General features: G+C 37.3%; 1 protein-coding gene across 4 annotated transcripts in view; it reads right to left on the bottom strand.

Annotated features, from left to right (window-relative positions):
- Nucleotides 1-11723: 11723 nt before the first annotated feature.
- Nucleotides 11724-13458, bottom strand: part of LOC131552732 (arginyl-tRNA--protein transferase 1) — an 87224-nt gene continuing 85489 nt past the window's right edge. Inside the window, exon 12 of one of the 4 annotated variants that reach the window (XM_058796715.1) lies at nt 11724-12645. In XM_058796715.1, coding sequence (XP_058652698.1) covers nt 12467-12645 — 179 coding nt within the window. In that variant the 3' untranslated portion in view covers nt 11724-12466. The remainder of the gene's footprint in view (nt 12646-13458) is intronic. The other 3 variants (XM_058796712.1, XM_058796713.1, XM_058796710.1) reach the window with 3 other exon arrangements.

Consider the following 13458-nt stretch of genomic DNA (forward strand, 5'->3'; position numbering starts at 1 on the left):
TATTATTATTATTATTATTATGCATTGTGTTAGCATATTAATTTCCATTCCGAACACAAACACATGCTGGAATGACACCTTTTCTTTTAAGTATCGACTATTTTCTATCTTAAAATCAATTTTATACACCATCATTTTCATTTCTATAACGTGTGAATATATCCCCTATCGCATTCTACAACAAAAGCAATCAGAGAGCACTGTTATCACTAGTTTTATTTTGATTTCCCGAGGCCGCTATTAGCTTATAGCCCGTTAGAATTGCCAGCGTGGTTGCCGCTAATCTCGCTTACATTGCTAATACTATATTCACACACATTACCATTGTGTCTACCTTTGAATGCAGAAAAATGTAAAAGATTGGATGACCAATAATTCTCTCCTATTAAATTCAAATAAACCAGAGATATTACTTAATGGACCAAAAAACAATACACAGAACCTCTTGAATTACAATTTGTATCTAGACGGATGTACTGTTACTTCCTCTACAGTCAAAAATCTGGGTGTTATATTAGACAGAAACTTGTCTTTTGAAAATCATATTTCCAATGTTACAAAAACAGCATTCTTCCATCTTAGAAACACTGCCAAGCTACGAAACATGCTACCTGTTTCCGACACAGAAAAGCTAATTCATGCATTGGTGACCTCTAGACTGGACCAGAGGTGGACAGTAACTAAGTACATTTACTTGAGTACTGTACTTAATTACACTTTTTGAGTATCTGTACTTTACGTGAGTATTATTTTTTCTGGAAACTTATGACTTTAACTTCAATACATTTGAAAGACAAATATTGTACTTTTCACTCCACTACATTTCTATCAAGGTCTTCGAAGTAGAAAGTCGTCACTATGTAGCAGCTTTGAAAGTCAGTGGGTGATTTTTATTTTTTTTCTTCTTTAAAACATGACTTTCTTTTTTTTCAGACTGTTTATCAGTAATGACTCTTGTAGGGCTACATGATTTCCCAGCATTTTTTTAACACTGACCAGTTGCAAATGTGATATTTATTTACTACAGTTCAATAAGTTAATATTGAGGTATATATTAGACACAATATTGTCTGATTTTGCTAAATTGTGTAAGTGAAAATATTACCTATAAAGCCCCAGAAGAACTGTTGTGTGTCTCCTAATAAAACACAAGGTGTTGGACTTGAAGCAGCACTGCACAGACTGTTCTGTGTGTGACATCAAAGTACCACAAAAGTGATTAGACAGCATTTGTAAAATTTTTGTTTTGATGTCAAATAAATCTTGCTTTTTTTCTTTTTTGTTAAAGCAGAGTTGCTGTTGGAAAGTTATAAAGCTACAGTTGTGTTGCTGGGTTTTTAAAGCAGGTTTGATTTTTTTTTTTTTTCTTCCTTATCACTCTGTATTTACAGCAATTTCACTGTCCACTCTGTTCAAATGTGGAATGGCTATACACATAGATGTGTGCACACACTGTCAGAGCCGTGGGAGTTCACTACCATCCTGCTTTTGTGGGGGTGGGTAGGGGTGTTACATATTTCTTTTTCCCCATAGGTTTTTAACATTCTAAAAGCTCTTTATTCCAAAGATACTACAAGCTAGTCAGTGTATTCAGTAGGTTCAGTATTGTAAGTTGCTTCAGAGGTATTGCAAGTATTACGTACAACAATAAAAAAACCAGTGCATTGACATAATAAAGGAAATTTACTTTTGGTACTTAAGTACTTTTAAAAGCAAGTACTTCTATACTTTTACTTGAGTACAAATCTGTCTTTACAACTTTTACTTGTAATGGAGTAATATTTGACCAGCAGTATCTGTACTTTCACTCAAGTAATGGAGTTGTGTACTTTGTCTGCCTCTGGACTGGACTATTGTAATGCACTGCTAGCTGGTTGTCCTGCATCTTCAATAAACAATCTACAGGTAGTCCAAAATGCAGCGGCTAGAGTCCTTACCAGGTCAAGAAAATATGTGACCCTGGATGACAAAACCAGAAAGCTCTGAATAAATAAGCTTTTCATTGATGTATGGTTTGTTAGGATCGGACAATATTTGGCTGAGATACAACTATTTGAAAATCTGGAATCTGAGGGTGCAAAAAAATCTAAACATTGAGAAAATTGCTTTTAAAGTTGTCCAAATTAAGTTCTTAGCAATGCATATTACTAATCAAAAATTAAGTTAATACATTTACGGTAAGAAATTTACAAAATATCTTCATGGAACATGATCTTTACTTAATATCCTAATGATTTTTGGCATAAAAGAAAAATCAATCGTTTTGACCCATACAATGTATTTTTGGCTATTGCTACAAATATACCCCAGCGACTTAAGACTGGATTTGTGGTCCAGGGTCACATATGATCATATTACCCCAATTTTACGGTCTCTGCACTGGCTACCTATTAAGTTCCGTATCAGTTACAAAATATTATTACTTACCTATAAGGCCCTAAATGGTTTATCTCCTGCATACCTAACTAGTCTTCTACCACGCTACAATCCATCACACTCCCTAAGGTCCTAAAACTCTGGACTTTTGGTAGTACCTAGGATAGCAAAGTCCACTAAAGGAGGTAGAGCTTTTTCACATTTGGCTCCCAAACTCTGGAATAGCCTTCCTGATAATGTTGGGGGTTCAGACACAGTCTCTCTGTTTAAATCTAGACTAAAGACACATCTCTTTAGCCAACCATTCACATAATGCATCTCATAATATTGTACTGCAGTTATATCTGATCAAACGCACATTATTATTATTCTGTAGCTTGGGTTGAACAAATCATTTTTGCTTGGATGGAACAGCAGCTATATGCTAATTATGTCTCTAATTGTTTTCTCTGTTTCTGCCACAGGATTAACATCCCGTGGTAACTAGGAATTACACAAGCTTCAGTCTGGATCCAACCCTTAAATGATCTGAGACGACCAAACACCTGAGAAGAGATGATGCCAACCCCTCAGACAACAATAAATGAAACACATAAGCACTTTTACTTCACTGCACTTATCGGATCAGACTAGTCAAATACTTGCAAGCAGTGGTCATGGACATACATGAATCCCATCTTAAAAGTGTCTACCACGGATTGCTTACGTCAATCCTATTTGATTGTTTTGGAGGAAAAAGCAGTTATACTTCAGCATGTTTCTCCAAATCAGCAGTTCATCCTTCCAAGGGCACTGATGAGTCTGTGGTCAAGCAGTCCGGTTACAGCCAGAGACAGAGTTTTGGACAAGAAAATGGAAAAAGGCAGAAAGTTACTCCACCCATCCTCTGGAAGATACAAACGAACAGAGTTACAGACAGTCTAGACTAGATCCACTTCAAAACTGTACTGAAATATATATTCTGGCATGTGCCACATCACAAGCAGTCACCGTTTCATCGCGACAGCTACGTATGTAGTAAGTGTTTTGTAAATCAGCACATCTGATTGTTTTATATGTAAAATAAATGCTGGATTTAGGAGGATGTATTGCTTGAAACATTTCTGACATTGCTGAAATGTGTGTTAAATCAGGAAGGGCAGTAAATGTCTCAGTCTCTGTGATTTATGCACGATGAGGACGCAGCAAACACGCTGTAGGCCGACCACAAGCGTTCATGAACTGAAACGCTGGAGATATAGTGCAGTGAGACATTATGTCACCGGTTCACGTCCAGCCATCTTGTTCATATTAAACGGCAAACATGTTTTGTTGTTTTTGATGATTGATGGAAGGCTCTTCAACCAAAAATGAAAATGCTGTCATCATTTATTCACTCTCATATCCAAAAACCTGTTTCAAACATGTATGGCTTCTTTATTTTGTGGAACTTGATATTTTGAAGATTGTTTTAACTGTTTTTGTCCATATAATGAAAGTCAATTGAGTCCAAAACAACATAGTATCCCACTGGCTGTCATTGTATTTTTCTTTCTTTCTTTCTTTCTTGCGTGTGTGATCCAATACATATTTGTATGTTTCTGCCACTGAATAAAATGTATATTCTATATATAAACTTGCAATTGTGAGTTAAAGTCAGAAATGCAAGATGCAATCTCGAGATTTAAACTCATAATTCGGAGAAATAGTCAGAATTGCAAGATATAAACTTGCAATTGTAATAAAATATTTTTACTCAGAATTGGACTTTATAAAGTTTATATATAGTTTGTAGCAGGCGATTATAGAAAAAAAATTTAAAATCGTAAGTTTATATCTCACAATTCTGCGGGGGGGGGGAATTTTTAGTTTTTATTCAGTGGCAGAAACAGGCTTCCTTAAATTTGAAACAACATGAGGGTGCATAAATAATGACAGCATTTTCTTTCTAAATGGAACATTGGATCAATATTTTCCAAACCCACACTTTTTTGGCTCTATTCCATATATATATATATATATATATATATATATATACAGTCATGGCCAAAAATATTGGCACCCTTGGTAAATATGATCAAAGGCGGCTGTGAAAATTGATCTGCATTGTTAATCCTTTTGATCTTTTATTTAATAAATTCACAAAAAATCTAACCTTTCATTGGATAATAAGAATTAAAAATGGGGGGGGGGGACATCATTATGAAATAAATATTTTTCTCACATACACGTTGGACACAATTACTGGCACCCCCAGAAATTCTTATGAGTAAAATATCTCTGAAGTATATTCCTATTCATATAACTTTGAGCACTCCAGGGTGATTATGAACATGAAATTATCCAGCCATGGCTTGCTGTTTCACAGAAATATAAATAGGAGGGAAAACAAAACAAAGCCCAAATTCCCTTAATCATCCATCACAATGAGAAAAACCAAAGAATATATTTCTGATGTGCAGCAAAAGATAATTGAGCTTCACAAATTAGTGAAGTGGCTTTAAGAAAAGAGCTAGAGCAGTGAAAATTCCCATTTCCACCATCAGGGCAATAATTAAGAATTTCCAATCAACATAAAATGTTACGAAACTGCCTGGAAGAGGACGTGTGCCTATATCGTCCTAATGCACGGTGAGAAGGAGAGTTTGAGTGGCTAAAGACTCTCCAAGGACCACAGCTGGAGAATTGCAGAAAATAGTTGAGTCTCGGGGTCAGAAAATCTTTAAAAAAAATTAAAATATAAATAAAAATAAGTGTCAAACAGCACCTACATCACCAGATGTTGTTTGGGAGGGTTTCAAGAAAAATCCTCCTCGCTCATCCAAAAACAAACTCCAGCATATTCAGTTATCAGACACGACTGAACTTCAAATGGGACTGGCTTCTATGGTCAGATGAAACTAAAAATGAGCTTTTTAGCAGCAAACACTCAAGATGGGTTTAGTGAACACAGGGATAAAAAGTACCCCATGTGTACAATGAAATATACTGCTGTAGTTTTGATGTTGTGGGCCTATATTTCTGCTGGAGGTCCTGGACATCTTGTTTAGACACATGGCATCATGGATTCTATCAAATACCAACAGATAAAAAAATTAAAGACTGACTGTCCTTGCTAGAAATCTTAAAACAGGCTGTGGTTGGATCCTCCAACAGGACAATGATCCACAAACAAACATCAAAAACAACACAAAAATGGGTCACTGAGCACAAAACCAAGCTTCTGCTGGCCATTCCAGTCCTCTGACCTGAACCCTGTAGAAAATGAGTGAACTGAAGAGAAGCAGCACCAACATGGAGCTGGGAATCTAAAGGGTCTGGAGTGATTCTGGATGAAGGAATGGTCTCTGATCTCTTGTCAGGTGTCTCTAACCTCATCAGGCATTATAGGAGAACATTTAGAGCTGTTAAACTGGCAAATGGAGGTTTTAAAAAGTATTGAATAAAAGGGTGCCGTTAATTGTGGCCAATGTGTATTAGAGAAAAACATTGATTTCATAATGATATTTCTTATTATCCAATGAAAGGTGAGATCTTTGTGAATTTTTTAAATAAAAGATCAAAAGGATTAACAGTGCAGATTAATTTTCACAGCCTTCTTTGATCATATTTACCAAGGGTGCCGATATTTTTGGCCATGACTGTACATCAAATTGAATGCAATTCCTTACCATGCATCATTATAGTTAAGGTTCTCAGAAAATACAACTGGACCCAAATAAACTAATATATAAGTCTCGTAACAAGATCTACTGGGAATATGAACTGTGCAAAAATAAATAAAATAAAGACATTTGGAAAATGTCAGAACAATAGCAGTTCTTGGAATAATGGGCTATTACAGACTATTAATGAGCAGAAGTAGCGTTTACTGGACGAAGATCCCAGCCAAGAGCATTTACAGCATCAAATGAGGTGTGAAGAGGCGAGAAAAAGACAAGGAGGGTGAAGGAGTCACATCTTTAGCTGAAAAAAAATCAGCTTTATGAGAGTGAACAGTAGTACGCTTGTTGCTTTTACAGACAGAGTAATTGCATGGACGCATTTATCCATGACAGAAACCAGGTGAGAACACTTCATCAAGAGAACGAGCGTTCATGACATTGGAACAGGTCACCATTACAACACTACCACAGCAAGACGAGCATATATTAACTCAATCCTCAATTCATCAGGTTTTGTGAGCTAAAAAAACCTAACGAGGCCCAAAGGGCCAGTGTGGCCCCACTGGACCATAAACATCTGAGATTTTATAATCTGAAATCTACAGAGGTTTTTGTGCTCTGGAGCGCAAGCCAGCTCTCCCTGAGACTCAGCAGGGTTTCAGTGCAGATGCCAAGCATTAGAGAACAACAACAGCATTCATAAAGGTGCAAGATTTAGAGCGTTTCAAATATAAACCCCATTCCACTTCACCTGAGGTTTTGAGGACAGTGAAAGAAAATATTTATTTTCCACAATTCTGTTCCAAAACCTAGCGAGCTGCCTACCCAGACATCATAGACACACTCCTGACATTTATAAGGGTACGTTTATATGACAAGAAAAAAAACAAAAAACGTTTTTCGGTAAAGTTTCGTGCACAGATGACAATGATCTCAAAATGATCCCCGTTCACACAGATATACAAAAACAACTAAATACGCTGTATGCTGTGAGGCCTGTAGTTGGCAATGTCACTTTGTAGTGAAACAATACGTGTATGTGCACATATGCATACTTATAGACTGAACGCGTAATATGCATGCACATGACATCACTGTTTTCACAAATTCAGGTTTTCATAGTTTACACAGATAATGGTATTGTTTTCAAAAAATGTGCACTTTGAAAGAGTTTTCAAAAATTAGCTTTTCAGGTCCGCAAAAAACACAGCCGTTGTGTAAATGAATGGCCAAAAAAAGCATAAAAAGTTTTCCGGTTGTAGTACTATCGTGTAAACGCCCCCTTAAAGGGATAGTTCACCCAAAAATGAAAATTTGCCACCTCTCTCTCAAATGGACCATTGACACTCCTAATTGAGATTGTAGATAGAGTGTCTGCGATCCGCCGTAAAGCAAGAAGAAGACGCGTCACGCACCGGCTGTTGTGAACGCGCTCAGAACAGTTGGACATTGTGGTGAATCAGAGGTAAAAAATGATATAAATACTGTTCAGTTTCTTGCACAGACCAATTGTTTCGTGTCTTTAGACCTCAATGTTTCATCACGAGCCGCAGGGTTTAATTTGGTTTTGTCTGTGTATGTTTTTTTTAACTCTCAGAGCCGTGGGGCCCATTGACTGCCATTATATGACTGACAGACTGCAAAAGTTTGAGCTAAAAATCTTCGTTTGTGTTCTACTGAAGATACATATATTATGTTCTGGTTATTTTGACCTGGAGAGGATTTTCTTTTTTAGTTTGACTAAAACAAACCAACTTCCAAATAAATGGACAATGTTTATAGGATTTCCCCGCCTTGTTACGCTTGTGATGTTCCTGGTCAAAAGGGACCAGCCTACAAAAAATTGCTTGTAAAGATTGCTCTCATGCTATATAGTTACCAAATATTGGATTCAATCTTTTTAACAATTTGTTTTCTTTTAGTTAGCACAGGTTTTGTGTTTCTTTTTGGAAGAGATTGATTGTAGGCCTCGTTGATCTGCGCTTATGCACCTAGCTTTTGAGTGAACATTGCCTAAATTATCCATAAATAATGCTTTTGTTCGCTCAAAAACTGAGGTGCATAAGCTCAGATAATTAGAGAAAAATATGTTTTTGAACTTTAAATCATGAAAAAGTATTCTAGCAGAATCCAAAAATAAACCAATGAACTTGTAAATGAGCATAATATGGGCAGATTGTGAGGTGTCCTGTACGCCAGCGGACTCACACAAGCATCACGGTTCAAAGCAGATGAATTTTATTGACAGAGCCAAAGGGAAAGTGGGGGTCCCACAAACCCCAGGCCTAATCCCTCAGAGAAAAGCCCTGCATTTAGGCCCTGGTACACTTAATCCAGGGCCCCTGTTCACAATACACTTCAGATCTTCTTCTGGCCGCTGCGTTTCCGCTTGGGGCCCATCCGGTGCCATGAAAAACACAAAGAGAGAAAGAGAGGTTAGGAAACTACAACACATGGATGGTTTCAACAAATCAAACTTGAGCGGTGATTTACGTAAAGCTTCCACACGATCATCACTGTGATGATTGAGTGATATAAACATCCAGCATTTACAATATCTGATAGCGCTACGCAGCTCGCCCGGCTGCCAAACCAAACACGATGCATCCAAAAGAACACTGTGTTTTATTTACAAGTCAAAGGCACACACAAAAAACAACAGTGAGACAATAATAAAACCACTAAATTAGAACGCTAACCCCTCATGCCAGGACACAAGAAACACTCACCCTCCTTCTGTCTTCATCCTTCTTGTGTCCGTGCCAGCACAAACATGCATAAAGAGCACGTACGTAGCATAAACACACACACACTAGTGGGCATTGTGAGTGTTTAGACAGAGCCCCCGTGTTGCGACGGAAAAACAAACTTCTCTGAATGGACAGATAAAGAGACCAGAGGAGAGATAATGTTTACAGGAGACGTGCCTGTTTGCCACATGTTTATTCTGATGCACCAACAGCTGAAATATTTCCACGATCCACGATTCAACACACAAGTCCAGATCTGAGATTTGATTAGATTTGACCTCAACAAAAATATACTGTGGTGGTACCATACTGACAGATGGTACTTTAAAATTTATACTACTGTTCAAACGTTTGAGGTCAGTAAGATTTTAAAAATGTTTTTGAAGGAAGTTTTTTATGCTTACCAAAGCTGCATTTATTTGATCAAAAATACAGTAAAAACAGTAAAATTGTGAAATATTATTACAATTTAAAACAAATGTTTCCTATTTGAATATATTTGAAAATGTAAATTATTCTTGTCTCAGAAAGTTCAAAAGAACAGCATTTATCTGAAATAGAAATCTTTTGCAAAATTATGATAGTATTTACTGTAATTTTTAATTGATTTAATACATCCTTACTAAAATACTTACAGCAGTAAATAGTACTGTTTGAGTGCCACATTCATATTTTAATAAAAATGCAAATATCAGTATTAAAATCATAATAGAGTCCATAAAACTATGAAAATTACCAGTACATTCCTAAACAGTTCCTTAAACTTACTGTTCCAAGTACAAAACATGCAATGCTGCTTATTGAAAAAAAAAAAAAAAGACTGTTCTGTTTAATAACAGAAAGCTAACCTCACCACATTCAATTCCTCTAAATAATCTGAATCATTGTACTCAACGCCAGTATTTGAGTGGGATGACGGCAGAATCATTACCAGAGGTTACGTTACATCCTCACATCTCATTCCATGTTTACCTTTTCCTCGTTTCCCATCGGTTCATGTGGCCTATCCATACGGAAACCCAGCGGTTAATTTCATGAAACATGAAGAGAGTCTCAAAGCAGAGAAAAATATTCACCAGCGCCACAAAGCAACCAGTGTTTCTGTCCTGCGGTCGCCACTCGATGATGCTAAATCCAAGTACATTTCTTCAAATCAAACTGCACGCTATGAGGGCAAGAGGGGATTTACCAACATTTAGTGCGCTTGAATATGTTTTAAACAATATCAGAGCGTTTACCTCGACTGAAACAGTATTGTGCAGAATGCAGCCTCAGCGTGAGTCACAAGGAATAGTTTAACCAAAAATTTAAATCAGGCCATCTAAGATTTAGATTGTTTCTTCATCAGAACAAATTTGGTGACATGTAGCACTTGCTCACCAATGGATCCTCTGCAGTGAATGGGTGCCGTCAGAATGGGAGTCCAAACAGCTGATAAAAACATCACAATAATCCACACCACTCCAGTTCATCAATTAACATCTTGTTTTTATCAGCTGTTTGGACTCTCGTTCTGACGGCACCCATTCACCGCTGAGGATCCACTGGTGAGCAAGTGATGGAACGCTAAATTTCTGCAATTCTGTTCCCATGAAGAAAAAAAAAAGGATCTACATCTTGGATGGTCTGAGAATGAGCAAATTGTCAGTAAATTTTCATTTTTGGGTGAACTATTCCTTTAAGCATTTTAAGAAATAAACCAATTAATTGATCAGTTAATGAGATGATAACGCTAATGTGACTATGAAGAGCCTATCACTGTGCTGATGAGGACACTAAATGATTTAGGACAAACTAAATCATTTGGTCTGTCAACACAAATAGCTTGTGGCTCACAGCCCTCTTAAACGCACCATGGCCAAATTTTCTAAAATGGTAAAGTGATGCCTGGTGTTTTTTACAGTCCTGGCTCCAGAGCTCCGCTGGCACAGTTCAGCAAACACAGCGCAGAGACGCGAACACAGTGTGGCAGTGCCAACAGAGGCCTGAGAGACTAAAAGAGAAAGATAAAACAGTTACAAAGGAGGATACAATATAAGAGACGTGCAGTCTCAGACGAAACACCCAGACAGCACGATCCCAAAACATCTGATCACATACTGCACAGAAATGGCACTAGATATAATAAATGTATCACATCATGATGCATTTTTAAATGGTTTTAAATGAATCACATAATAAATGTTTCTTAAGCAGCAGATCAGCAAATTAGAATGATTTCTGAAGGATCATGTGACACTGAAGACTGGAGTAATGATGCTGAAATGTCAACTTTGATCACAGGAATAAATGACATTTTTCAATATACATTATATTTTTAATATACACTATAATTTGCAATATATTCAGATAGAAAAGTTATTTTAAATTGTAAAAATATTTCACACTATTACTGTTCTTACTGTATTTATGATCAAATAAATGCACCAGAATTATCAACACTTTTGCATTGACGTCAACTGCTTCAATCCACTTTTAAAAACAAAATAAACTGTAGATGGTCGCTTTAAATGTCAGTCGAACTATCTATTCCAGTTTAAGTGGGCAGAAAAAAGCTGAGACAGTCTCAACTAAGCATTATTCATGTGGCCATCCAAAGACATAATGAATTGCATCAGATGTCAGGTGACTCCTGCCGAGGTCACGCTGTTCATTTCGCACGTTCTCTGGATCTACAGCTGGCTCTCACTCTTGGTTCAACACCAAGGCCACCCACCCCTTCTCACCAGAGCCAGTTCTGCCGACAAAACATACCGTCCCTGGCCAGACGCGAGTGAGTCAGCTGTCTGCATCAGCATTCACACGTTACTCTGTAGATCTGACCGAAGCGCAGGAACGAGGACTGGAGTTCGGCCCAGAGAGTGTCACCTACAGCTGGACAAGAGGAGACGCTTTAGTGCTCGAACACAAAAAACCTGCGGCTTCGAATCCCACAAACTGCAACAAACTGAGACCACACCAGCAGATTATATCTTTTTTTATTTTTTTATTTAGTTTGAAACAAAACAATAATATTCAAATAAAAGCACTCGAGCTATTACTTCAACCGAAAGACAAAGCGAGAAAAGAACAGGAAAATGGATCGATTCGACTCTCCAGCAAAGTCAAACACATCTTTCATCGTATGACGTACAATGTGTCACAGCACCTGCTTTGGATAGTATTAGTCACTTCAGAAGAACAGAAACATCAGGACACTGGGAAAGCAGTGATCTACGTCACCAAAGGCCAAAGGGTTCAGGGTCACGACGGTCTGGAGATACCCAGCCAAACAGATTCAGAATGGAGGGGTTGCCCTATCGCTCATCATTTCTTGTTATACGGCTAGTTAAGATGTGATTGGTGAGTTGTAAATGGGTAATATTTTGGGATACACTATGAGATAACACATGCGTGGCTGCGTGTTGCATGTGTGCGAGTGTGATTATTACAAAGCGCTGCTGGCCAGAAAATATAAAAGTAGAGTTCAAAGAGATTACGAAAGACTGGGTGAGTGAAGCAATGCACAGCAGTACAAAAAAAAGAACAAAACTGTACACACAGATGGGGAAAAGACTTCTGGAAGACAAAAAAGATGAAAAGCAGACAAATAAACAATCAGGAAGACAATAAACAGACAAGTGTACCAGAGGACAAACTCTTACATGTTTTGAAAGACAAACAGAGAGAAAGAGAGTTGTAAGGTATGAAGGGGCTCTAGGCTCTGTAGAGCAGGATTCTCTCTGCACACATCTGGCCCACCAGACTAGCGTACTGCTCCACTTCCTTCTCGTCGTTCAAACCCTTCCGCTTACGAGCGTAGGCCGCATAGGGCATCACTGTCCTCCTGTAGAGCACTAACACCCTGCCCAGTTCCTTCAGCGCGCGAGCGTCACCTACAGAAGGACACAGAGAAAAGAAAAGTTAGACAAACTAAAACAAATTTTGAAATTCAAAGAAATAATTGTGTATAACAGTCATTTTCATTTTTGAATGTTGCAAATATTAGAATTCTGCTTTCTTAGAATCAAATTCAAATTGTAAGTCTGCATCTTGTTTGCCACCTCAATCCAAATTCAAATCCAGGAACTGAACTGGACATTGAAATGCATTCCCAATTCAATTCCCGAAAAAGTTAGACCAACGCTGAAAAACTAAAGCGCAGCAGGATCGCGGAAATTAAAGGCCATTTGTTCCCATGAAGTCACCTCTTAACTACAGACTAAGCCTAAGGTTTTGTTCTGAACTTCCTAGCGAGCTGCCTTGCTGTGTACTAGCTGCTGTACATGGGCAGCTACCTTCTAAGTTAGTTACCGAAAATGCTCAACATAGGCTTTCTTTGACTTGTTAATTTTGTGTTCCCTTTTATTGTGCAGTAGTTGTGCTGTTTTAAAATATATGTTTTATAAATAGATTTTAAATAGTTTGGAGGTGTTTTTTTTTATTTTATATTTCTTTCTTGTGTTCAGTCTCTTATGCTTGGCAAGCTTGAATTTATTTGAAAAATACATTAGTTATAATTATATTAAAATACAGCAAAAACTACAATATTGTTGATTATTACCATTTCAGTTTCAAATAGTTTTAGTTTATACTGTTTGTGTTCATTTTGTTTAATTGTTTTCTATTTTAATATATTTTAAAATGCAATTTATTGCTGATGCAAAGCTGAATTTCCAGCAGCCAGTAGTCTTTAGTGTCACTTGATC

The sequence above is a fragment of the Onychostoma macrolepis genome, chromosome 13 (genome assembly GCF_012432095.1).
Source record: "Onychostoma macrolepis isolate SWU-2019 chromosome 13, ASM1243209v1, whole genome shotgun sequence".
NCBI classification, from domain to species: Eukaryota; Metazoa; Chordata; class Actinopteri; order Cypriniformes; family Cyprinidae; genus Onychostoma; species Onychostoma macrolepis.